Source organism: Oncorhynchus gorbuscha, linkage group LG15 (genome assembly GCF_021184085.1).
Source record: "Oncorhynchus gorbuscha isolate QuinsamMale2020 ecotype Even-year linkage group LG15, OgorEven_v1.0, whole genome shotgun sequence".
Taxonomy (NCBI): Eukaryota; Metazoa; Chordata; class Actinopteri; order Salmoniformes; family Salmonidae; genus Oncorhynchus; species Oncorhynchus gorbuscha.
This window is the reverse complement of record NC_060187.1, coordinates 60,704,486-60,731,595: the sequence shown is the minus strand read 5'-3', so window position 1 is coordinate 60,731,595 and position 27,110 is coordinate 60,704,486. Positions and strand designations below refer to the sequence as shown.

General features: G+C 46.2%; 1 protein-coding gene across 2 annotated transcripts in view; it reads left to right on the top strand.

Annotated features, from left to right (window-relative positions):
* LOC123997625 (igLON family member 5-like) overlaps positions 1-27,110 on the top strand; it is a 172,908-nt gene that overhangs the window by 77,090 nt on the left and 68,708 nt on the right. Inside the window, exon 1 of one of the 2 annotated variants that reach the window (XM_046302050.1) lies at positions 1,717-1,997. The exons of the other annotated variant lie outside the window; for it this stretch is intronic. Coding sequence (XP_046158006.1) covers positions 1,916-1,997 — 82 coding nt within the window. The 5' untranslated portion in view covers positions 1,717-1,915. Of the gene's footprint in view, positions 1-1,716; positions 1,998-27,110 lie in introns of those variants that run through there. 2 annotated transcript variants of the gene reach the window in all.

Genomic DNA, 27,110 nt, shown 5'->3' with positions numbered 1-27,110 from the left:
TGCTACTTGGCTGATGTCAGCAGTATCATTAAAATAAATGAATCACCATATTGTCTTGTCTTCTTACTCGGAGAAGGAACTACCTATTGGCAAAACATGGTGTGTGTGTGTGTGTGTGTGTGTGTGTGTGTGTGTGTGTGTGTGTGTGTGTGTGTGTGTGTGTGTGTGTGTGTGTGTGTGTGTGTGTGTGTGTGTGTGTGTGTGTGTGTGTGTGTGTGTGTGTGTGTGTGTGTGTGTGTGTGTGTGTGTGTGTGTGTGTGTGTGTGTGTGTGCGCACTGTGGACGTCCTATTGTATTTTCGTTTCCCTTTATTGACCTCTACTGCTGAACAACACACAATGAAAAACAGAGCTTTAATGGAGTCAAAAATCCCTGTTTATTTACACAAACAGAGTCCATGTTCCTCATTAAGGCTCTAAACGAGCTCTTGATGACTTAATTGGCCTGTTATGGCGATTGCTCCCTGGGCAGCCAGAATGGTTTGGCTGTCATTCATCAGAAGTCGACAAACAGAGATAGGAGGTCTGCAAACTGAGATAGGAGGTCTACAAACAGAGATAGGAGGTCTACAAACAGAGATAGGAGGTCTACAAACAGAGATAGGAGGTCTACAAACAGAGATAGGAGGTCTACAAACTGAGATAGGGCGGATTTGATTATGCTGAGCCGCAGGGCACTGGTCTATAACCTTGACGTGAACAGTCCAAAGTGGTGAGAGGGTGGAGCGTCCTTTTCAAACCGAACAGTAATCTGCATAGCTCGTTCTGAAACATGCAACATCTCGTTTCCATAAAACATATGTTTGAATTTTCAAACTAGTTTGCATTGGGAAGGCAGATAAAGTGTTTTTATCAAAAGCAATACATTTTGCATGTGCTGAATTGCAGCACTTTTGTTTTGAGCCAACTTCACCGTGGGCTTTGAACGGGGCACCTGGCTCACACCCGGGAGGCATTCCGGTTCCGAACCAATTGCAATCAACTTTCACCCGGTTCCTCCCACCGGTGGTAACCCGAGCCAGATAAACCAACCCCCTCATATAGAGAGAGCATGGTGGTGTCTAAACCTATCAGAGGCATGGCAACAAAGCAGGGCTCTGCATCTGAACCAATTAGAGGAAGGGAAAAGAAGGGAGGCTTGTGTCTTAACCAATCAGACAGAGGGAAAAGGAGTCAGCGGACACAGAGAGCGGACACCATAGATATAGAATCAAGGTACATTGACTTGTATGGGGTAAGCTGTTCTAGTCATTCTATTTCTCAAAGTGACTAAATAAATGTTGGCAGATTGGTGGCTCATCATCAGCTCACCATCCTAGTGTTGGACTGGTGCAACCTTTCAGTCTGCCCTCAATCTCACACCGGAACACCGGGTGAGTCGTGACCTTTAATTAGCACCATGGCTTTAGTTAATCAGTTATGAGGGGAACCGTAATGAGAACCAACCAACAGACAATCCATTCGTGTTCGTTATGCATCTAAAGGGAAGAAAATGAACGGAGAAAGGGAAGGACTACCTGGACTTGTCCAATAACAAATGCATATTTCTGTTTTCTATTGCAAAATGTGTTTTGACGGTTGCCCTAATGAACACAACCCAGCTCATCATAACAACCCGGAGTGGGAGGTACTCCCGATTCTATTACCGCTAAAGATAGAAGAGGAAGTTGGAACGGAACACGTTTTTTCTCCCGTGCTGTATTTTTTATACTCCCCGTCTCATCCTTCAACCTGCTCTTGGGGTCCATGGAGCGAAGAAGCACTGTGAGGAATACTGATTGGAAGAAGAGGGACGGTGACTGATAGAAACTCATAGAGTTCTGACTTGGAGAGGTTTGAGAGAGGCGTGCGCATGGGGAAGTGTATTGGAACCCGCGCAGGATGTCTCAGGGTTCGCGCCAAGCGTTTATTTCGTTATGATGATTGAAGACGTTGCCTCGTCAGAGGAGAGGATAGACCGTTTGGCTCAACCTCACTCAGTCCCGACAGGACACAGCGGTAGGTGTCTTCTCCGGACCTCCTTTCACAAACTAAGAATAAAACTGAAGTGTTATGTTCTAGTTCTCTCTCACCTTCAGACTGTCGACAGAGTGAGAGAGAGAGAGAGAGAGAGAGAGAGAGAGAGAGAGAGAGAGAGAGAGAGAGAGAGAGAGAGAGAGAGAGAGAGATTGTGCCGTGATGGACTGGCCTGTAGACTGCAGTATTCCACCGGGGCACTGAGGGGGGAAGAAAATCAGCCAGGATGAGCCTGATAATACCTGCCAGGGGGTGTGGTGTACACTCTGTCTTTAGTGCGTGTGCCAGTGTGCATCCCTGGGTGTTGCGGGGGTGTTAATGGTGCGTTCTCATTGGCAGTGGACCCTAGCAGATCTTCCTCTCAAGGCTAAAATGTTTGCACTTGACTAAAAAGCAGTCCGCCCACACACGCCTGGCGTTCTCATAAGTAGCTGGCTCTGTTATGCGAGCTGCATACAGAAAATACTAGCGCCTCCCTGGGATTTCTTATTGGCAGAAACAGAACGCACAGATCTGCTTTACAGGGGGGAGTTTTGCAAGGGGTGTTACAAGAAGCACAAATGATCTACGAAACCATTTGTTTTCCCATTCAGTTGCGTTGTGTTTTGTTTAATTAACTGTGAACCTATTGCTATGTACATGGCTCTGTTCAACCGACAAGCCAAACGAGTCGACTGGGGAAGTTAAAAGTAACAACAAATTAGCGAATTCACAGGCATGTCAGGGTTTTGGGTTGAGGATGATTGGGGGGAAATGACGGACCTAATAGTAGAAACACAAGCCGGTGTGATGATCTAAAACTAGTGCTTCCTTGCTTTCACACCCAGGTGCGCTGTGGGTAATGATTTCTTATCTTCTCCTCCACATTCTGCTTCCCTATATCAACAGTCTGTCTGTATATATCCGAAAGCCCCCAAACAGCTAATTAGAAACAAATGTGAGCTCAAACACATTCTGCATCCTGTTGGACCAGATCACTTTATTCCGTTATGCAATTGCATAAATAAACGCAAGAGTGCACTGCAATGTACTTGACAGTTTTATACATAAGAGCCATGCTTTTGAGAGGAATTAGTTATACCGCATGAGAGTACTGAGGGGGGGAGAAAGAACGAGGGAAAGGGAGAACATACCTCGTGAGTCACTGCAGATTTCTTCACCTTTTTATTGTATTTTTCTGTTTCCCCAGTCCGTGACTGTCCCTAGTCCCAATTGCCCCCCTATTCCCGATATGGTGCAGTCCTTTTGACCAGGGCCCATATGGCTCTGGTCAAAAGTGAAACACAATACATGGAATAGGGTGCCATTTGAGACTCAGCCCAGAGTCTCTCCTCTTCCCGTAAGGGGCCGGTCATATGGAGTGTTGCTAGAGTCACAGATCACTGGGTTTAATTGTCCCTGATGGTTGGCACCGAGGGCCACTCTGTGAGGCTCAGCTTGGTTTGGTCAGACTCAGCTTGGCTTGGTGAGTGTGAGTGTGTGTGTGGGGAGAGAGTATGTAGTGTGGGAGAGAGTATGTAGTGTGGGAGAGAGTATGTAGTGTGGGAGAGAGTATGTAGTGTGTGGTGAGACGGTGTGTATGAGTGAGAGAGAGCAAGACAGAGAGAGAGTGAGAAAAAAAGAGAGAGAGGTTGAACAGGGAGGGGGGTTGAGAGAGATGGTGACATCAAGAGTCTTTCCCAAACGCTTCCCTCATCTCATCAAAATGTCCCATCAAATGAACATCACTCTCACCACATCAAAACACATCTAAATTATGCAAAGTTCAACTTTATTGGTTTCCTGACTTAAACAAAAATCTTGTCAGATTTCGAGTTAAGTTGACCCTAACCCTGCAAGTCGATTTGTGAAGTGCAATCACGCTCCACAGCACTCGCTCCGCAGCTGTCGCTCATGTTGACAGTTTTTTTCATATCCTCATACTGAGCGGCGGCCCAGCATGCATTTTTATGTCTCCATCAAATGTAAATGAGTTGCACTGACACCCCTGAACTACTGTGTAGATTTTCACATAAGCCCGGAGACCCTGCGGGGGAGGCTCTAAAACCCAGAGCTCGCCCACTTTAGACAGCAGGGGTCAAGACCTCGGCCTCTGTTGCATGCTTTTGGGAATTAGGAAGTGGGCCGAGCTATTCACATAATTAGCAAATGAAGTGGTTGCATAATGGAACTCAGAGAGCTCAGTGGTTGTCGTCCCCCACAGAAGAGACCTGATACTGACAGACATGAATTTAGTAACAGTAATTAAGCATGTCTCCTTCATTCACTGTGACAGGGTTCATTCCCTCATAGCAAGTGTTGTTGTTGATTGTGTGTATGCTGAGCCCGTATCGTTGCTGAGCAGTGAACACCATTCATAAGGCTATAGAGTTGCATACCAATTTGTCACTGTAATACAGCTGGATACCTTTGTATTTAGGCCAATCATAGCCAGTGTTTTTGATCTGAGCAATCTCAGTCTGATACCTGTTGTTCCTTCATCAGCTTGCCTCGCATCGTGCCAGAGATTCAATGGAACATCTACCAAGCCCAAATGAGCACAACGGGACAGAGAAAAGGGCAAGTAAACTGGAAGAAAATTGACTTTCAAAGATTTCACAGTCGTTCCATGTGCTGATATGGAACCTGGAATCGCTGAGCTTGTGTGGAATTGGATCAGTCACTTCGAATTGGTAGCTGAAATTCTCCAGGGAGCAACAAGCGAACAAGGACAGGTGGGCTTAGGAGTGATCAGCCAGGAAACAGGTAGCATCAGAGGCAGCGGCTCTAACCTAACACCGGCTTTGATGGATGAGGCGCTAGCCTTTGCTAATGCTAACCCTTGGCAGTAGGCTAATGCTAGCCCTGCGTGTCCTCTGGCATGTTAGATTGGGACGAGAACAAAAGGCGACACGGCTCCGGTAAAAGGAGGGAACACAGAGGAGGGAGCGACAACGCGTGTTGCTCTGTCCAAACCTCTCATAAATCCAGGTCTGCAGTAGTGCATGCGTAATAAGTTACCGCTGATCTGCGTAGCAGGTCCGCTAACATGCTTGAGCGGGCCTAATTAAAAGGATCACTGTAAATCATTTCCGGGCGGATGACACCTTGGCGGACGAAGAAGCCCGTCCAACACACTCTGACCTTTATCCTGACAGCCAAACCCTCCATCTTCACTCATCATGTAGGCCCACTGGCCCACAGCGTTGTGGCGTACAGTATGGAGCCTCAGATGCCAGGGACGGCAGGGGAATGAGCATGAAGCAGCCTTGCTGCTTTGTTCCTTGTCGCTTTTGTGTGTGGCAAGACGTCAGAAGCACTAAAGCCATACTGTCCCCCCTGAAGCCTTGGTAGCTCATGGCTGTGGGCTGATATGGGTGGGAAAAATATTGGGTGTAATTTTGGGGGGGGGGACATTCCAGTCATTTCAGAAACACTTATCCCTTTAGAGGGATGGAAAAAAAGATGGTGCGGCTGCCGCTGTTGTTCTACTCCCCTTTTCCCCACCAGAAGCACTTTGGAAAGGAAGCATACTGGAACAAAGAGGCAACAGGGACTAACAACAGAGAGAAATTAAATCTGCTGATCTAATCAGGATTCAACGCCTGAATTGAGTCGTGCTGGTTTATGCCGAGTTATGTACCTCCGAGGCGGCCGCTGGTGGCTCCTACTTTGGTGCTGACAACCAGGCGACGATGGCTCGCCGACCCAGGTCCCCCGTTAGAAAACGGACTGTTTAGGTTCACCAGGGGCGAGCTCCTTCAGGTAGTTTTTAATTAGCCACTCATTAGGAACCGGTGGAAAAAGCTAACGGAACAGCCGGTGTGAGTTATTATCCAAATAACGAGTTGAATTTGGTAATTAAGTCCTGAGGTAGAGTGCAAATGAGCAAAGCCAGCCAGAGTCTCGGAGGAGCTATGGCCACACCTGGCGGAGCTTAACCACTAACCTTTTCCAGCAAGCCATCGTGGAGTCAGAGCCCCCTGTGGTGGCAGAACAGGCCTCCCACAGCTGCACAGTTGAGTGAAATCCAGGCACTGGAGGATCAATTTAGAGCCAAGATGGAGGGAGGCGGGGGGGTTGGCAAATATAGCTTGCAGAGCGCATGAAACACTTGATAATGTCTTGCCAGACTCACTCAACTGATCTCATCATGAAATCCTGCTAGAGAAAATGAGCGCCCGGTGTGCGATGGAAAGTGCAGTGTGATGCCTTTAAAATATGCGTCTGGTAACAAGAAGGAGAGGGAAAGAAAGGAAGAAACATCCGCAGGTTGTCATCCTCCAGGGAAATCATGGCTACTTCATGCAGTAAGGAGGGCCATCATTGGTTAAAGACCAACCCGGTGTGAACATGCCAGTGGTTGCTTAGGCGAACAGGGGGCTTTGATTTTAATCTCCTTCAACGTCAGAAAGATTTATGACAGCTGATGCGAGATATACAGTGGACTATGTACCATTTAACACTGCTGACACACTCCCTGATTCAGAGTGGCTGTCTGACTTACACACCGACTCACCAGGAAGGCTGACACAACAACTCACCTCGACAAGGAATCTCATTACAGGAAGAAGAGCGATTAGGAGAAGAAACCTAAAAGGTTTGCCTAGAATGTTGAGCCAGGATGCCAAGAGTCAAAGAGGCAAGGAAGCAAAAAAGAAAGAGACGGGAGAGAGGTCCTAGAGACAAGTCCTGCCTGAGAGAGATGAATGAATTGCAATAAAATCTAGAGCGGGCAACATCATCAATGGTAGACGAGGCCTGGTCTCTAGGGCCGGGGGGGGGGGGGGGGGGTGTTTGTCTTTCTCAGATCAATAGCCCTTACGTTGATGCCCTGAAAGACAATTTATGAGGTATAATCGACAGCCACACTGGTGTCACTCCAACTGTTCCTACATCTCCCTCTTTCTCTGTCTCTTTCTCCTGCTTCATCTCTCCTCTCACCCTTTCTCTTTATCAACTCTCTTCTCACCCACTTTACCTTCCACCTCTTTTTTCTCCCATCTCTTTCTCGCTCTCCCTTCTCTCTCTCGCTCCCTCCGTCTCTCCCTCAGTAGGCCAGCTGTATGATGGGCCAGGGGGGATAAGGGGTCGTCAGTTTCTCTCCAGATGGTTGGCTGAGCAGCAGCTGCCAGAAGAATGTGGAGGCGGGAGGCAGAGGCGAGGGTGTACCAGGAAGAATGATTACAGTTTTGTGAGGCGCCCAGGTGAAAGAGGGGCACACACAAAAGATAATCAGTTGTTGGAGTGTGCTGTAGTGTGGCTAGAGTGTTGCCTGAGTGATTCTGTAGTCTGCCAGAGGTGGTGGGTTGGTGTGTTGCTTCCAGCCTACAGTGGTGTAGTGGTGGATAAGGAATGGGGCTTCTGGTTGGAGAGTGGCACGTGTGTGTGTGTATGTGTGTGTGTGTGTGTGTGGCTCCCCAAAGACATCCATACTGTATGAGCCTGGAGCAAGGTATCTCACTGGGGGTTCATTGTGAATATGCAGATGCACCAGTGATCTAAAGTGTGAGCAATGTGATTGGTTCAGGTTAAGCAGACACCTTATGCAACAACTGTATTACAAATAGGGACGCCTACGTCCCCATAAAACTCCTGTCTCTACCAATTATGACTCATGTGTCATGTGATTTCGATCCAATTATGTGATGTAACCCTAATTACTCTCTCTGGGTGCGCCCCAAATGGCACGCTATTCCATGTAAAGTGCACTACTTTGGACCAGGACCCATAGGGCTCAGGTCAAAAGTAGTGCACTATATAGGGAATAGGGTGCCATTCTGGATGCATCCATAGTCTGGTACCATACCTCTTCGGTCTAGCAGAGCAGATGTGCTTGGTCACATTGATGGCCTGTGTCTGGGTATTTACTGAGTGGCTCAGAAAGAGGAAAGAGGGAGATGCTGGGAACAAAATGGATGTTCACAATGTACCCCACTCAATAATAAAAAATACTAAATTGCCTGGTGGCTGCAAAACTGTCTGTCCCCGAAATTGGTAGGTTATTACGGTAATTCTCTCGTTTTGTTCAGAACAGACATCTAACAGAAATATGCTCTAAAGCTGCTCTACCTCTACCTCTGGCAGCCTAAAGCATGAGACTTCTCAGCCGTTTAACACAATGTGCACGCTCATGCACACACACACACACGCACACATGCTCACGTGCTCATACACTCTCCTCTCTCACCCCATTCAACCCTTGACCCCCCCACACCTCCTCTCACCCACAAAAATCAAATCAAATCAAATTGTATTTGTCACATACACATGGTTAGCAGATGTTAGTGCGAGTGTAGCAAAATGCTTGTGCTTCTAGTTCCGACAATGGAGTAATAACCAACAAGTAATCTAGCTAACAATTCCAAAACTACTACCTTATAGACACAAGTGTAAGGGGATAAAGAATATGTACATAAAGATATATGAATGAGTGATGGTACAGAGCGGCATAGGCAAGATACAGTAGATGGTATCGAGTACTGTATATACATATGAGATGAGTATGTAAACAAAGTGGCACAGTTAAAGTGGCTAGTGATACATGAATTACATAAAGATGCAGTAGATGATATAGAGTACAGTATATACATATACATATGAGATTAATAATGTAGGGTATGTAAACATTATATTAGGTAGCATTGTTAAAAGTGGCTAGTGATATATTTTACATCATTTCCCATCAATACCCATTATTAAAGTAGCTGGAGTTGAGTCAGTGTGTTGGCAGCAGCCACTCAATGTTAGTGGTGGCTGTTTAACAGTCTGATGGCCTTGAGATAGAAGCTGTTTTTCAGTCTCTCGGTCCCAGCTTTGATGCACCTGTACTGACCTCACCTTCTGGATGATAGCGGGGTGAACAGGCAGTGGCTCGGGTGGTTGTTGTCCTTGATGATCTTTATGGCCTTCCTGTGACATCGGGTGGTATAGGTTTCCTGGAGGGCAGGTAGTTTGCCCCCGGTGATGCGTTGTGCAGACCTCACTACCCTCTGGAGAGCCTTACGGTTGAGGGCGGAGCAGTTGCCGTACCAGGCGGTGATACAGCCCGCCAGGATGCTCTCGATTGTGCATCTGTAGAAGTTTGTGAGTGCTTTTGGTGACAAGCCTAATTTCTTCAGCCTCCTGAGGTTGAAGAGGCGCTGCTGCACCTTCTTCACGATGCTGTCTGTGTGGATGGACCAATTCAGTTTGTCTGTGATGTGTATGCCGAGGAACTTAAAACGTACTACCCTCTCCACTACTGTTCCATCGATGTGGATAGGGGGGTGTTCCCTCTGCTGTTTCCTGAAGTCCACAATCATCTCCTTAGTTTTGTTGACGTTGAGTGTGAGGTTATTTTCCTGACACCACACTCCGAGGGCCCTCACCTCCTCCCTGTAGGCCGTCTCGTCATTGTTGGTAATCAAGCCTACCACTGTTGTGTCGTCCGCAAACTTGATGATTGAATTGGAGGCGTGCGTGGCCACGCAGTTGTGGGTGAACAGGAAGTACAGGAGAGGGCTCAGAACGCACCCTTGTGGGGCCCCAGTGTTGAGGATCAGCGGGGTGGAGATGTTGTTGCCTACCCTCACCACCTGGGGGCGGCCTGTCAGGAAGTCCACTACCCAGTTGCACAGGGCGGGTTCGAGACCTTGGGTCTCGAGCTTGATGACGAGCTTGGAAGGTACTATGGTGTTAAATGCCGAGCTGTAGTCGATGAACAGCATTCTCACATAGGTATTCCTCTTGTCCAGATGGGTAAGGGCAGTGTGCAGTGTGGTTGAGATTGCATCGTCTGTGGACCTATTTGGGCGTTAAGCAAATTTGAGTGGGTCTAGGGTGTCAGGTAGGGTGGAGGTGATATGGTCCTTGACTAGTCTCTCAAAGCACTTCATGATGACGGAAGTGAGTGCTACGGTAGTCGTTTAACTCAGTTACCTTAGCTTTCTTGGGAACAGGAACAATGGTGGCCCTCTTGAAGCATGTGGGAACAACAGACTGGTATAGGGATTGATTGAATATGTCTGTAAACACACCAGCCAGCTGGTCTGCGCATGCTCTGAGGGCGCGGCTGGGGATGCCGTCTGGGCCTGCAGCCTTGCGAGGGTTAACGCGTTTAAATGTTTTCCTCACGTCGGCTGCAGTGAAGGAGAGTCCGCATGTTTTGGTTGCGGGCCGTGTCAGTGGCACTGTATTGTCCTCAAAGCGGGCAAAAAAGGTCATTTAGTCTGCCTGGGAGCAAGACATCCTGGTCCGTGACATGGCTGGTTTACTTTTTGTAATCCGTGACTGACTGTAGACCCTGCCACATACCTCTTGTGTCTGAGCCGTTGAATTGAGATTCTACTTTGTCTCTATACTGACGCTTAGCTTGTTTGATTGCCTTGAGGAGGGAATAGCTACACTGTTTGTATTCGGTCATGTTTCCGGTCACCTTGCCCTGATTTAAAAAAGCAGTGGTTCGCGCTTTCAGTTTCACGCGAATGCTGCCATCAATCCATGGTTTCTGGTTTGGGAATGTTTTAATCGTTGGCATGGGAACGACATCTTCAACGCACGTCCTAATGAACTCGCTCACCGAATCAGCGTATTCGTCAATGTTGTTGTTTGATGCAATACGAAACATATCCCAGTCCACGTGATGGAAGCAGTCTTGGAGTGTGGAATCAGATTGGTCGGACCAGCGTTGAACAGACCTCGGCGCGGGAGCTTCTTGTTTTAGTTTCTGTCTGTATGCAGGGAGCAACAAAATGGAGTCGTGGTCAGCTTTCCCGAAAGGAGAGCGGGGCACCTCCACCAATCTCACCTCCACCAAAATGTTTGTATTTGTGTCCAGCAAAAGGACTTACCTGTTAAACCATTTTACTGTATTTCTGTCATGGTTGTCCAGCACCCCTCCTAATTTTCTTTGTTGGCTGTAGTGCAGGCATACCTGAACCGGTTTGTTGGCTGTAGTGCAGGCATACCTGAACTGGTTTGTTGGCTGTAGTGCAGGCATACCTGAACTGGTTTGTTGGCTGTAGTGCAGGCATACCTGAACTGGTTTGTTGGCTGTAGTGCAGGCATACCTGAACTGGTTTGTTGGCTGTAGTGCAGGCATACCTGAACTGGTTTGTTGGCTGTAGTGCAGGCATACCTGAACTGGTTTGTTGGCTGTAGTGCAGGCATACCTGAACTGGTTTGTTGGCTGTAGTGCAGGCATACCTGAACTGGTTTGTTGGCTGTAGTGCAGGCATACCTGAACTGGTTTGTTGGCTGTAGTGCAGGCATACCTGAACTGGTTTGTTGGCTGTAGTGCAGGCATACCTGAACTGGTTTGTTGGCTGTAGTGCAGGCATACCTGAACTGGTTTGTTGGCTGTAGTGCAGGCATACCTGAACTGGTTTGTTGGCTGTAGCGCAGGCATACCTGAACTGGTTTGTTGGCTGTAGTGCAGGCATACCTGAACTGGTTTGTTGGCTGTAGCGCAGGCATACCTGAACTGGTTTGTTGGCTGTAGCGCAGGCATACCTGAACTGGTTTGTTGGCTGTAGTGCAGGCATACCTGAACTGGTTTGTTGGCTGTAGCGCAGGCATACCTGAACTGGTTTGTTTGGCGTCACTCCTCCCAAAACCCTCCCCCTCCTTCTATAGAACCCCCCCCTCTTCAATTCCCCCTTCAGCTCCCCCTATCTACTTCAAACGAGGCCTGTTTTCCTTCGCCGTTCTGTAGGAAAGGCAGAGTAGACCAGGGCTCTGGGGGCCTTGTAAGGAGAGGAGGCGGATAAAGAAAGAGAGGGGTGGAGAGAGGGGAAGGAGAGATGGAGTGTCCCTGTGCATGACAATGAGGAGACCATTCAATTAGCGGCAGTTTACGGCCCCTGATGTTGATTACCTAAGACAGGCTGGTGAGCCCCAGCTTTTCACTGATTAAACGGAGGAGAGGAGCAGGGGGATGAGACAGAGCCGCTGGAAGTATTGGTTCCAGGCATTAGAATCTCCTTCTGTTTAATAAACGAGGGAGGGAGAAAGAGGATAGGAAAGAGAAAGGAGGTCACTGTGTTCTTGGAAGGCTAAAGGCTTGGAAGCCCCCCCCCCCTTGTGTACTGTCACCCTCAATGTTCAGGAAAAGGCTCCTTTCTTTTCATTCTATTTCTCTGTATAGGACATGTAGAGGGCAAATGCTTCCATATGGCAGTGTATGTTTCTGGAGCCTGTGTAGAAATAGAGGTTATTCCATGTAATTAATGATGTTTAGAGATGTGATTATGTGACGGCTCCCCTTGACGGGATGTGATCGGGGGCAACTACTTCCAATGTTCCGTGCCACTTAACCAAATATGTCACTGGATGACAGTCCAGCTATGTGACTGCGTCACAGCTGCTGGTTCCTGATTCAAGAGGGACACAGCCCGCTGCTTTGTGACCGCCATTCATCAGTGTGACACTCATCTTATTTATTTAGCCCGCCTAATGAGTTATCTATCTATTCACTTTTAGATGTTAAGTCCTCCATATGGGGAACTTTGAGCGGTTCTGGACCAGTTCTGACTGACATTTTGGTGTACAAAGCACTCTGTTAAGGCCGTAGGGTTCAGTGCCACATCATGTCAGAAAGCCTATCCGGACAAATAATGAATTTACTCTTCCTCTGTTCGAGTGAGCCCAGCTTGTGAGATGACATATGAACAGTAACCGTCTAGTGGGTCCAGACATTTTCATTTCATCTCGTGGTGATATTCTCACACACATTTCGAGCATTCAACTTGACAAGTTTAGTTTTTTAGTGTTTTACTTTTGGTTATGTTCAGCTTTAAAAAAAAAACAGCTGAATATACAACATTTTTTGTAATTGAAAATACACTGTATTTCACTGCAGTTTAGATGGTACAATGATTCTCTACATTATACCAGCTTGTGTTGTCACATAAACAGAAATTAGGCGAACTGTTAGAATGTTCTTCCTCTTCCAAGTATGTAGTATTAATTAAGTAATTAAGTATGGAGCATTAATTAAGTAATTAAGTATGGAGTATTAATTAAGTAATTAAGTATGGAGTATTAATTAAGTAATTAAGTATGGAGTATTAATTAAGTAATTAAGTATGGAGTATTAATTAAGTAATTAAGTATGGAGTATTAATTAAGTAATTAAGTATGGGGTATTAGACATCAAACAGTGGCAGGTAAAATCGGTCAGAGGTGTTTGTGTGTGGGTGGGTGTGTTCATACTTGTTTGTGTGTGTGTGTCCTCTCCTGTTTTCCTACCTATCACTCAAGGCGACACTGACGTCGAATGCTGAGCGGCATAATTGCAAACACAAAAATAAACACTGACATTAACTGGCAAAGGCCAGTCACTAGCAGAGTCTGCTAAAAAGAAATGTGACAGACAGGGGGAGTTAGGAAACAATGTAGGGAGGAAAGGAGGGTGGGTGTGAGGAAACAGAGAGGGGCCAGAGCAAGCACGCAGTGTTTTTAATCACATCATTCTCCAGCTCTGCCACAGCCTGCGTGTTGGAGTTGTTTGTTTCGACTTTAATAATTCATCCAAAGCCACTGACCCACTCAATTAAATCCCAGACGATTCTGTCGGCAGCGCCTTCTACAATTCTTTCTTCCCTGAGAAAAAAAGGGGAAGCAAATGAATAAATATTACAATTTCAATATTCAAACAGTTGCGGAGAAGGATAAACAAGCCTAGGGAATCGCTAAATATGATTGCCTCGGTAATTTAAGAAGGGAAGGCGAGAAAGGTGGAGAAGAAAGGAAGAGGAATGGTGGGGGAAGGTGTTAGTCATATCTGAAATGCGTTCGCGACAAGATTACAGAGAAGAAAACAGAAGCGGATTAGAGATGGGGTGCTGGAGGAGAGGGGGGTGGAATCAGATGAGGTCTCAGAGGCTTGGGGCTACAGACCGCTGTGCCCTCACTGCTGAAGGTCTCTGACAACTCTGGGGGAGGAAGACGTGTGTGTGTGTGTGTGTGTGTGTGTGTGTGTGTGTGTGTGTGTGTGTGTGTGTGTGTGTGTGTGTGTGTGTGTGTGTGTGTGTGTGTGTGTGTGTGTGTGTGTGTGTGTGTGTGTGTGTGTGTGTGTGTGTGTGTGTGTGTGTGTGTGTGTGTGTGTGTGTTTACTAAGATGTGTTTGTGCATGTGAGGTTGCATAGATGTGTACTGAACGTGCATTGGATAATGTATGTGTGTGTTTAAATATGCATACTGTGTGTGTGTGTTCATGTGTACAGATATGTACAGATATGTATCTGACTCTGTGTACATGCAGGCAGGCGTGTGTGTATGTAGATATGAACCTTCTCAGCAATGATCCTCACCCATCTTCCCTGTCCCTGGTGGTGCTGGGCAGCCACACCAGTCTTGATGGGGGCCACATCCTTCTGCTCCCTGGGCTCTGAAGGCTGTATTTTGGTTCACTGCCTATGAACTCCTCATTCACTCAAAGAGACACAGGCATTGGAAGCAGACTGTTGAGATGTAAGTGAGTTGGGGGGGGACATTTCACCGGTCCCCACAAGGAAACATTTTATGCTCAGGGGTTAGGTTTAGGCTTGCAATTAAGGTTATGGTTATAATTAGAGTTAGGGGTTTGGGGTTGGAACTAGGGTTAAGGTTCGGGTTAGGAAACATATGATTTGGAATGGGAATGAATTGTTTGGTCCCCACAAAGATGGTTAACAAATGTGTGTGTGTGCGTGAGTGTTTGTGTGCGTGTGTGTGAGAATATTGACACCGGTAACGTCAAGGTAGGGGTAAGATCAATCGCGCCGCGGCTGCGGCTGGAACAGAGTGCTCCAGCCCTCTGTGTTGATGTGGTGGAAATTGCATCTTCAAGGGAACATGCTTGATGCGATTGTGGGATCAATACAGAATAGGGGAGAGAAGAGGGCTGCTAGGGCTGGTGGGACTGTGGGGCTGGGGTTGAATGAGAATGGGCGTCACTCGGGCCGCTCCTCCCTAACCTATCCTGATGTTCTACTAAAACATGTCACCTCACGGCAGAGGGCGAGCTGGAAAGGCTATGGAGACAGCTCTGGTGGAAGGATCCATTTATTGGGGGATGCTGGGATACAATGGCAAAAAGAGACGATTCAATAGCCGGGTCTTAAATGGAGCCAGGGTTGGGGAGTAACTAATTACATGTAATCAGTTACATGAATATGATTACAAAAAACTGTATTTAATCAGTTATGTTTACTAGCAAACATATTGTAATCAGATTACAGATACTTTTGAAAAAATAGATGATTCGTGCAAGAATTTGCACACTCAAGGACACAGAGCCGCAGAAATCAAATATCCAGTCCTGGATTAGGAGCCACTCCCTATAAATTAAGTAGTATCAGGTTTAGTATTTGTTCCCATTTTACTTGTTGGAAGCGTATGCTGTTAATTGTTGGTTGTGTTTCAGATTATTTTGTGCCTAATAGAAATGAATGGTACAGTTGAAGTTGGAAGTTTACATAAACCTTAGCCAAATACATTTAAACTCAATTTTTCACAATTCCTGACATTTAATACTGAAAATACCCGGTCTTAGGTCAGTTAGGATCACCACTTTATTTTAAGAATGCGAAATTTCAGAATAATATTAGAGAGAATAATTTATTTCAGCTATTATTTTTCTTTCATCACATTCCCAGTGTCAGAAGTTTACATACACTTAATTAGTATTTGGTAGCATTGCCTTTAAATTGTTTAACTTGGGTCAAGCATTTTGTGTGGTCTTCCACAAGCTTCCCACAATAAATTGGGTGAATTTTGGCCCATTCCTCCTGACAGAGCTGGTGTAACTGAGTTAGGTTTGTAGGCCTCCTTGCTCGCACACACTTTTTCAGTTCTGCCTACACATTTTCTATACGATTGAGGTCAGGGCTTTGTGATGGCCACTCCAATACCTTGATGTTGTTGTCCTTAAGCCATTTTGCCACAACTTTGGAAGTATGCTTGGAGTCATTGTCCATTTGGAAGACCCATTTGCGACCAAGCTTTAACTTCCTGACTGATGTTTTGAGATGTTGCTTCAATACATCCACATAATTTTCCTTCCTCGTGCAGCAAAGCACCCCCACAACATGATGCTGCCACCCCCGTGCTTCACGGTTGGGATGGTGTTCTTCGGCTTGCAAGCCTCCATTTTTCCTCCAAACTAAACGATGGTCATTATGGCCAAACAGTTCTATTTTTGTTTCATCAGACCAGAGGACATTTCTCCAAAAAGTACGATCTTTGTTCCCATGTGCAGTTGCAAACCACAGTCTAGCTTTTTTATGGCGGTTTTGGAGTAGTGGCTTCTTCCTTGCTGAGCAGCCTTTCAGGTTATGTCGATATAGGACTCGTTTTACTGTGGATATAGATACTTTTGTACCTGTTTCCTCCAGCATCTTCACAAGGTCCTTTGCTGTTGTTCTGGGATTGATTTGCACTTTTCCCACAAAGTACGTTCATCTCTAGGAGACAGAACGCGTCTCCTTCCTGAGCGGTGTGATGGCTGCGTGGTCCCATGGTGTTTATACTTGCGTACTATTGTTTGTACAGATGAACGTGGTACCTTCAGGCGTTTGGAAATTGCTCCCAAGGATGAACCAAGCTTGTGGAGGTCTACAATTTATTTTCTGAGGTCTTGGCTGATTTCTTTTGATTTTCCCATGACGTCAAGCAAAGAGGCACTGAGTTTGAAGGTAGGCCTTGAAATACATCCACAGGTGCACCTCCAATTGACTCAAATTATGTCAATTAGCCTATCAGAAGCTTCTAAAGCCATGAAATAATTTTCTGGAATTTTCCAAGCTGTTTAAAGGCACAGTCAACTTAGTGTATGTGAACTTCTGACCCACTGGAATTGTGATACAGTGAATTATAAGTTAAATAATCTGTCTGTAAACAATTGTTGGAAAAATTACTTGTGTCTTGCACGAAGTAGATGTCCTAACCGACTTGCCAAAACTATAGTTTGTTAACAAGAAATGTGTGGAGTGGTTGAAAAACAACTTTTAATGACTCCAACCTAAATGTATGTAAACTTCCTACTTCAACTGTATGTACTGTCCTTTTGGAGTTACTTTTATTAGAAATAAGAATATAATATGTTTCTAAACACATCTACCAAATGTAGATGCTACCATGAGTCCGGATGAGTGATAAAGTTACAGAGAGGGTCGAAGATCATGCACCCATGATCCCCTGTTATAATGTTATAAAACCAGTGGAGTGTGCGGACTCTGAAATGTTGCTTTTGTGCCATCATTGTAAGCCTACTCTACACACACTATACGAAACATTTATTAAACATAAGAATGAGTGTGAGTTTTTGTCACAACCCGGCTCTTGGGAACGGACAAAGAGCTCTAGGGCACAAATAATACTATAAAAACAATGAATCATTTTGCTCTTTATTTAGCCCTCTAACATATAAAACTTTCTTTGTTCATTGAACATGGTGATGAACTCACCACAGGTTAATGAGAAGGGTGCGCTTGAAAGGATGCACATAACTTTACAATGTAGGGTTGTATTGGAGAGAGTCTCAGCCTTAAATCATTTTCTAAACACAGTCTGTGCTTGTATTTCGTTTTCATGCTAGTGAGGGCCGAGAATCCACTCCCTACATAGGTACGCGGTTGCAAAGGGCATCAGTGTCTTAACTCTCCTGTTGTGTTCGTTTCATGTGAATTCATTCTGTGTTCCCTGTCCAAAATGACCACCAAATTATAGCTGATTATAAATCCATAATAATCCATATATTATCACCTAATGTTGTTTTAGATCTTTTTTATCAACTTAAGTTATTGTGTTCATTACAAGTTTTTAACTTCTATTTGCTATTTATGGCCTGTAGGCCTCATTGACCTGAGCTCATACAACTTGTTTTTGAGTAAAAAAGCATAATGTATATGGATTATTTTGACTATAACAAATACTCAGATGAAACACATTGTTATATTTATCACAGACTACTTTGTGTCAACGTTTAACAAGGACTCTCTCCTCCTCACCAGTGTCATGATCAAAGATATGATCCGGAGCCTCACGCACATTAAATCTAAAAAAGAATGAATTGTTTGTGAAAATGCCAACTGGTGTGGTTCTCTTGAGGCTCTCCTGTTCAGATATCGGTAAGTGAACTGAAGGCAGGGCATGAAAGGTATAATGAATCCGGTTGTTTGTGTCATCCGTTTTGGGAAAGTGCCTGCTTAATTGCGCACCCAACTCATTCAGATGCTTTGCTATATCACATTTGACATTGTCCGTAAGCTTGAGTTCACTTGCACACAATTAAGGAAAGACCTGTGTGTTGTCCTTGTTAATGCAGACAGAGAAGAGCCCCAACTTCTCAATCATAGTGTAACGAGTGTGCTGAGAGTCGGGAAGCAAGTACAGGGAGTGTTTTAATAAATGACCGAAACAATAAACACGAAGCACAAACAATGCACCGACATGAAACAGAGTCAATAACATCTAAGGAAAGAACCAAGGTGAGTGACAGATATAGGAAGGATAATCAAGGAGGTGGTGGAGTCCAGGTGAGTGTCATGAGGCGCAGGTACGCGAGACGATGGTGACAGGTGTGCGGGATAATCAGCAGCCTGATGACCTAGGGGCCGGAGAGGGAGTACACGTGACACAGCCTCAATTTTGTCCCGCACATTGAATATAGTTACGGAGAGTCCCTGTAATCCTAGATTCACATCATTCAGGCGAGAAAAAAACTGCACCCAGATAGGCCAGTCGTGTGAGAAACACGTCATCATGCAAGCGGTCAGACAAGTGAACATGATGGTCAAGTAAAGAAAACTTTAAGCTTGTCTCTCAATTAAAAAAATTGTGTCAATACTTTGCCCCTTGATAACCTGCGCACTTCTGTATGTTGTAAAAGTGTTACATGGTCACTGCCCATATCATTGCATAGTGCAGAAAATACACAAGAGTTCAGGGGCCTTGCCTTAACAAAGTTAACTATTTTTACTGTAGTGTCCAACACGTCTGTCAAGCTGTCAGGCATTCCTTAGGCAGCAAGAGCCTCTCAGTGGATGCTGCAGTGTATCCAAGTGGCATCGGGAGTAACTGCTTGTATGCGCATTACCACTCCCCTATGTCTCCCTGTCATGGCTTTTGCGCCATCAGTACAGATACCAACACATCTTGAACACCAAAGTCCATTTAATGTCACAAAGCTGTCCAGTACTTTAAAAATATCCTCTCCTGTTGTCCTGGTTTGCAGTGGTTTTCAGAAGAGGATGTCTTCTTTAATTGACCCCCCATAAACGTAACGAACATATACCAGGAGCTGTGCCAGGCCCGCCACGTCTGTTGACTCATCCAGCTGTAACGCATAGAATTCACTGGCTTGTATGCGAAGCAGTAATTGTTTCAAAACATCTGCTGCCATGTCACTGATGTGTCGTGAAACAGTGTTGTTTGATGGAGAGATTGTCTGTATAGTTTTTTTGGCCTTTTCCCCAGCATTGTCCCAGCCATTTTCGTGACAGCATAAAGAATTAAGTCCTCCACAATAGTATGGGGCTTGCCTGTCCTAGTCACTTGGTAGCTCACCATATAAGACTCTTCTAGCCCCTTCTTATTAATGGTATCTGTTGCTTTTATACATGTCTTACTACTCGAAAGTCATCTTAATTCTTGCCCACAAAACTCCCGTGGCTTATGTTTAAAAAAAAAACTCATAATAAACATTGATGAAAGATACAAGTGTTATTCACAGAATAAAAGATAGACTTTTCCTTAATGCAACCGCTGTGTCAGATTTAAAAAATAAAAAAAAATTAAAAAGCATAATCGAAGGTACGGCGCACAGAGCCCAAAACAGCCAGAGGAATATCCGCTATTTTGAAATCAACAAAGTTAGAAACAACACCATAAATATTCACTTACCTTTGATGATCTTCATCAAAAGGCACTCCGAAGAATCCCAGTTTGACAATAAATGACTGATTTGTTCCATAAAGTTCCATCATGTATGTCCAAATAGCCACTTGTTGTTAGTGTGTTCAGCCCAGTAATCCATCTTCATGAGGCACGAGCATTTCGTCCAGACAAAAACTCGAAAGTTCCATTACAGTCCTTTAGAAACATGTCAAACGATGTATGGAATCAATCGTTAGGATGTTTTTAACATAAAACATCAATAATGTTCCAACCGGAGAATTCCTTTGTCTTCAGAAAAGCATTGGAAAGAGAGGTAACTCTGTCTGGAGCGCTTGTCATGAGACTGACGCTCTCTGCCAGACCACTGACTCAAAGGGGTCTCATGAGCCCCTCCTCTATAGTAGAATCCTCAAACTAGGTTCTAAAGACTGTTGACATCTAGTGGAAGCCCTAGGAAGTGCAACCTCATCCATATCTCAATGTGTATTCGGTAGGCCAAGCTTTGAAAAACTACAAACCTCAGATGTCCCACTTCCTGGTTGGATTTTTCTCAGGTTTTCGCCTGCCATATGAGTTCTGTTATACTCACAGACATCATTCAAACAGTTGTAGAAACTTCATGGTGTTTTCTATCCAATACTAATAATAATATGCATATATTACCATCTGGGACAGAGTAGGAGGCAGTTCACTCTGGGCACGCTATTCATCCAAAAGTGAAAATGCTGCCCCCTATCCCAAAAAGGTTAATGTGATTGGATGTTAATTATTTGACTATGCTACCTGTATTTGACATTGTGTTGTTATTTCGCTGAACACTAGATGGTTTAATTCTGTTTTTGGCAGTGAAATGAGGCTACTCAGGCAAGAGGAAAAAAATTCACTCAAATGTATAGCCCCGTTGGAAAATATAAATGGACTGTTTGAAAATGTGAAGATTTTTGTACATTTCTTATTTGAATGTGAATCACATTTTTATTTGGCGCACCCCCGACGGCATTGCACGTACCCCTGGTTGGTAATAGCTGCATGAACCTGCAAGAGCAAGTCACTGCTTTGATGTAAGAAGAGAACAACAGGGTGTTGTCCAGGGTCACATCCAAGGTTTTCTGCACTCTGGGTGGGGAACACCGGGTAGTTGTCAACCATGATTGAGATGTCTTGGAGTGGGCAGGCCTTCCCCAGGAGGAAGAGCAGCTCTGTCTTGTTGAGCTTGAGGTGGTAGGATATCTGCCAGGCATACAGAGATGCTTATCGCCACCTGGGTGTCAGAAGGGGGGAAGGAGGAAAGTACAGTAGTTGAGTGTCATCCGCAAAGCAATGATAAGGGAGACCATGTGAGGATATGATGGAGCCGAGTGACTTGGTGTATAGAGAGAAGGAGAGGGCCTAGAACTGAGCCCTGGGGGACACCAGAAGGGAGAGTACGTGGTGCAGACACAGATCCTCTCCCCCACATACACACCCACACACACACACACACACACACATAGTATTCACTCAATTGGAAATGTTTACCCTCTCTCTCTCTAACACACACACACACACACACACACACACACACACACACACACACACACACACACACACACACACACACACACACACACACACACACACACACACACACACACACACACACACACACACACAAGTCCAGCAATGCGGCATAGGTCTTTATTTTTTCCCTCTCCCCGTGCTGGTTGTTTCCATGGCAACAAGCTCCAGTTTCTGGTGCTGAAAAGTGGAAGCTGACAGGAAGTGTGAGCAGCCTCCAGGGGGCAGGCGGTGGGGGAGTGAATAAGGGAGGAGAGGGGGATGAGGTACAGAGGGAGGAAAGAGAGGGATGAAGGGGGAAAGCAAAGGAGCAGGTGTGGGCAGAATAGTGATCAACCTGCTCTTTTTTTCCCCCATTCCTTGTTTATTTAAATTAGCCTGGGATTGCTGATTGGCATGAAAACATTTGCTGCCATGTGAATGGGGGTTGGCTTGAGAGCCTGAAGAGGCCTGCCATGTAGGTCAGGGGTGCATGAAGGAGGAGACATACTGCTGATAATTACTCCCCTCTTTATCCTCCAGTCAAATTTCCCTCTAAAGAAACCTGACTATTCTATACTACATGGAAGAGCCGAGAGTTCCAACTAACACATCACGGGATGTATAAGTTGGTGGAGGTGGCTTGAATGCTTATCAAGGCACACTGCTGTATAACCCTGACACAGTGAAAAGGGAGGCCATGTAAGTGCCTGCTGTAAATCCTTCAGTCACGCAGAATTATCTCCCTTAAGCATTGAGAAACACATTATAAATGCAGCTCCATTCAACTGCTGTCTGATTGCCTCCCACAAGGAGAGATTTCTGGGTTGGAGTGTTTGGTTTGTCTGGGCTGTGGAACGGCTCACCTGCTTGGAACGGCCCACAGCTCAGGTTGGGTGTGTTAGCCACTGTCTGCAGCCCCCTGGTGTGTCCTGCTTGGAACGGCCCACAGCTCAGGTTGGGTGTGTTAGCCACTGTCTGCAGCCCCCTGGTGTGTCCTGCTTGGAACGGCCCACAGCTCAGGTTGGGTGTGTTAGCCACTGTCTGCAGCCCCCTGGTGTGTCCTGCTTGACTGAGTTAGTAGCCTACATTCTCTCTTTCCTTCTCCATCACCCACTTCTTCTCCTCCTCCTCTTCCTTTCTACCCCTAAATGATTCTCTATCCACTGGACACAGACGTCAGTTCAACGACTAGCTTTGATTTACATTTGTAGATAGTAGTCAACTAACATCACTTCAATGTGAAATCAATAAAAAAATCTCACCATGTCATTGGATTACGTTTTTTTTTTAAAATTGGATGAAAAAAAGATGAAATTCCATGACGTTGACGACTTTTTGCAAATCCAATCAGTTTTCCACATTGACTCAACGTCATCAAATAGATTTTTGGGGGGTTGAAATGACATGGAAACAACGGCGATTCAACCAGTTGTGGCTCAGTGGGTAGAGATTCCCGACTGTGTGACTGTACGACACATCAGAGTACTCCCTTTTTCTCTTTTTCCCCTCACTCTCCATTGCCTCAGTTAACCCCTGACACCCTCTATTCTTTCTCTCTTCCCCCTCCTTCCCTGTCTCTTGTACATTCTCCCACTGTTGTTTCCTCTCCCTTCTTGCTCTCCCCTTGTCTTCTCCCCCACAAAACTTTGAGGCCAAACTTCAAAACATGGAAGTGAACGACATATCAAGGGGTAAATCCCAAAGTACTTGACTTCAATTGAAGCAAAACGTATAGGCATTTTAAGAGATGTGTCAGTCGAAGGATCTCTGGGCTTCCTCCTCCCAATAGATTTCCATGTGCACATACTTTTCAGTCAGCTCATGAGATGAGGGAAGAGGCTGTAACGAATAATGACGATGTTTCTAAGGGTTGAACTGGAACAATGCACCAGTGACACAGCAAGAATATTTGGAATGCCTGACTCTTAACAGTTTCTGTAACCACTCAGGATTGTGTATGGGACTGCTAAAGACTGTTGTGAGCCCAAGGTTGTGAGAAAAAAGGCGTATCTTCCTTGACATTTATTTCCAACTCCATTACACGGTAAAGCGCCAAGCACTCACAATCTTACTCTGTTCAACACTGATTCAGCCTCATAGAAGCCGCTCGAATACCAGCTTTCCTTATATATCGTGAATGAGCCACTATGCATATACTATGAGGTTGTCAGGGCCGAGACCTTTGCACTTCGCCCTCTCTGGGATGAAGCCGCTCTGACAGTCAGAGCAGAGCTGCTTTGGAAAGCTGAACTCATCTCTGTGAACCTCCATGACGCCTCTGACCCAGTTCTTTCTTTATTTGAGCTTTTCCTTTTTTTTGCTGCATCTGATTCTTAATCCTCCCATGAGTCAGTGTTTCTCTCCTTTATCTGTTTTCTCTCCATTTCTTTTTGGCTCCAGTTTTCCATATCTCTCTCTCGTCTTTTTTCTCTTTTTAACCTATGTCTCGTTCTATTTGTCACCCCCCTCCCTCCCTCCCTCCCTCCGTCCCCTTCATTCCCCTTACCTCTAAAAACACACACACCCCTGGGCAGCACAGAGATCACTCTCGCCAGCATCCTGCCAACCAATTACAACACCCCCCCCCCACACACACACACAAACCCTCACACGCACTCGCCTACTCACCTTCCTTCCCACTGACTGTACCCATCCACTCTCCTCTTCCCCTTCTTCCTAAACCACACTCCCTGCTTAGTGGCCCAGCTGCTATCACCTCCAATTACTCACAACACCAAAGTCTGCTCCCCTGCTGGTCCCCTCCTGATTGTCTTCCACCTCCCACCTCCTCCTCTCTTCCACCACCTCTCTTTCCGCTTTCCTCGTACACACTTTTACAATTATCACCCCTGCCCTCCATTTTGTTTTCTCCAATTTCCCCCCGTTACTGTAGATACTGATGATTGACCTTCTGTAGCTCAGTTGGTAGAGCATGGCGCTTGTAACGCCAGGGTAGTGGGTTCGATTCCCGGGACCACCCATACATAGAATGTATGCACACATGACTGTAAGTAGCTTTGGATAAAAGCGTCTGCTAAATGGCATATATATATATACTGTATTTCATCTTCCCCTCCCTCTCTCCCTCCCTTCCTGCCAAATTCCCTGAAGTGCGTGCCGTGTTCCCTAGTCTCCCACACGCCTTCCTCTCAGCTTTAATTAAAGTCGCTCTCACATTTCTCATTACCCCGATTTCTTCCCCCATTCCCTCCTTTCCTCTCATTGAACATATAACAGTTATGTCTATTCACTCCCATTAATACATATGTGAAGCATATCAAAGCCTTCTTCTCTTCTATTTGCCTACCTCTGCTACTCCCTCATGCCTCTCATGTTGTATGAGGAAAGAACACTAGTTCACTAATGGTCTGCCCTATTTGGTTCCCACATTGGTATACAGCCCCATGCTGTACAGGATACCAGAGCTGACTAACTGCCTTGTTAGACATCTTGTGTGTGTACTGTAATGGGTTTCATTAGTTCATTGTGGTCCATGCATAAGGTAGACCTATCCTGAAGTCAAGTGACCAAATGGGCCCTCTTTGGCCTCACGGGTGGAATATCATTCATATTTTTTACAATTTAAACAATAATACAAATATGACACAAATCCGGTGTTTCAATGCTGTTCATTGACTACAGTTCAGCATTCAACACCATAGTACCCTCCAAGCTCATCATTAAGCTTGAGGCCGAGGGCCTCAACCCCGCCCAGTGCAACTGGGTCCTGGGCTTCATGACGAACCGCCCTCTCTGCCCCCTCCTCTACTCCCTGTTCACCCATGACTGCGTGGCCACGCACACCTCCAACTCAATCATCAAGTTTGCAGACGACACAACAGTAGAGCGTTGCACCAGTAACCGAAAGGTTGCTGGATCGAATCCCCAAGCTGGCAAGGTAAAAATCTGACCCTGAGCAAGGCAGTTAATCCACTGTTCCCCGGGTGCCGAAGACGTGGATGTCGATTATGGCAGCCGCTCGCACCTCTCTGATTCAGTTGGGTTCAAAGGTGGAAGACACATTTCAGTTACATTTACATTACATTTAAGTCATTTAGCAGACGCTCTTATCCAGAGCGACTTACAAATTGGTGCATTCACCTTATGACATCCAGTGGGACAGTCACTTAACAATAGTGCATCTAAAACTTAGGGGGGGTGGGGTGAGAGGGATTACTTAACCTATCCTAGGTATTCCTTAAAGAGGTGGGGTTTCAGGTGTCTCCGGAAGGTGGTGATTGACTCCGCTGTCCTGGCGTCGTGAGGGAGTTTGTTCCACCATTGGGGGGCCAGGGCAGCGAACAGTTTTGACTGGGCTGAGCGGGAGCTGTACTTCCTCAGTGGTAGGGAGGCGAGCAGGCCAGAGGTGGATGAACGCAGTGCCCTTGTTTGGGTGTAGGGCCTGATCAGAGCCTGGAGGTACTGAGGTGCCGTTCCCCTCACAGCTCCGTAGGCAAGCACCATGGTCTTGTAGCGGATGCGAGCTTCAACTGGAAGCCAGTGGAGAGAACGGAGGAGCGGGGTGACGTGAGAGAACTTGGGAAGGTTGAACACCAGACGGGCTGCGGCGTTCTGGATGAGTTGAAGGGGTTTAATGGCACAGGCAGGGAGCCCAGCCAACAGCGAGTTGCAGTAATCCAGACGGGAGATGACAAGTGCCTGGATTAGGACCTGCGCCGCTTCCTGTGTGAGGCAGGGTCGTACTCTGCGGATGTTGTAGAGCATGAACCTACAGGAACGGGCCACCGCCTTGATGTTAGTTGAGAACGACAGGGTGTTGTCCAGGATCACGCCAAGGTTCTTGGCGCTCTGGGGGGAGGACACAATGGAGTTGTCGACCGTGATGGCGAGATCATGGAACGGGCAGTCCTTCCCCGGGAGGAAGAGCAGCTCCGTCTTGCCGAGGTTCAGCTTGAGGTGGTGATCCGTCATCCACACTGATATGTCTGCCAGACATGCAGAGATGCGATTCGCCACCTGGTCATCAGAAGGGGGAAAGGAGAAGATTAATTGTGTGTCGTCTGCATAGCAATGATAAGAGAGACCATGTGAGGTTATGACAGAGCCAAGTGACTTGGTGTATAGCGAGAATAGGAGAGGGCCAAGAACAGAGCCCTGGGGGACACCAGTGGTGAGAGCGCGTGGTGAGGAGACAGATTCTCGCCACGCCACCTGGTAGGAGCGACCTGTCAGGTAGGACGCAATCCAAGCGTGGGCCGCGCCGGAGATGCCCAACTCGGAGAGGGTGGAGAGGAGGATCTGATGGTTCACAGTATCGAAGGCAGCCGATAGATCTAGAAGGATGAGAGCAGAGGAGAGAGAGTTAGCTTTAGCAGTGCGGAGCGCCTCCGTGATACAGAGGAGAGCAGTCTCAGTTGAATGACTAGTCTTGAAACCTGACTGATTTGGATCAAGAAGGTCATTCAGAGAGAGATAGCGGGAGAGCTGGCCAAGGACGGCACGTTCAAGAGTTTTGGAGAGAAAAGAAAGAAGGGATACTGGTCTGTAATTGTTGACATCGGAGGGATCGAGTGTAGGTTTTTTCAGAAGGGGTGCAACTCTCGCTCTCTTGAAGACGGAAGGGACGTAGCCAACGGTCAGGGATGAGTTGATGAGCGAGGTGAGGTAAGGGAGAAGGTCTCCGGAAATGGTCTGGAGAAGAGAGGAGGGGATAGGGTCAAGCGGGCAGGTTGTTGGGCGGCCGGCCGTCACAAGACG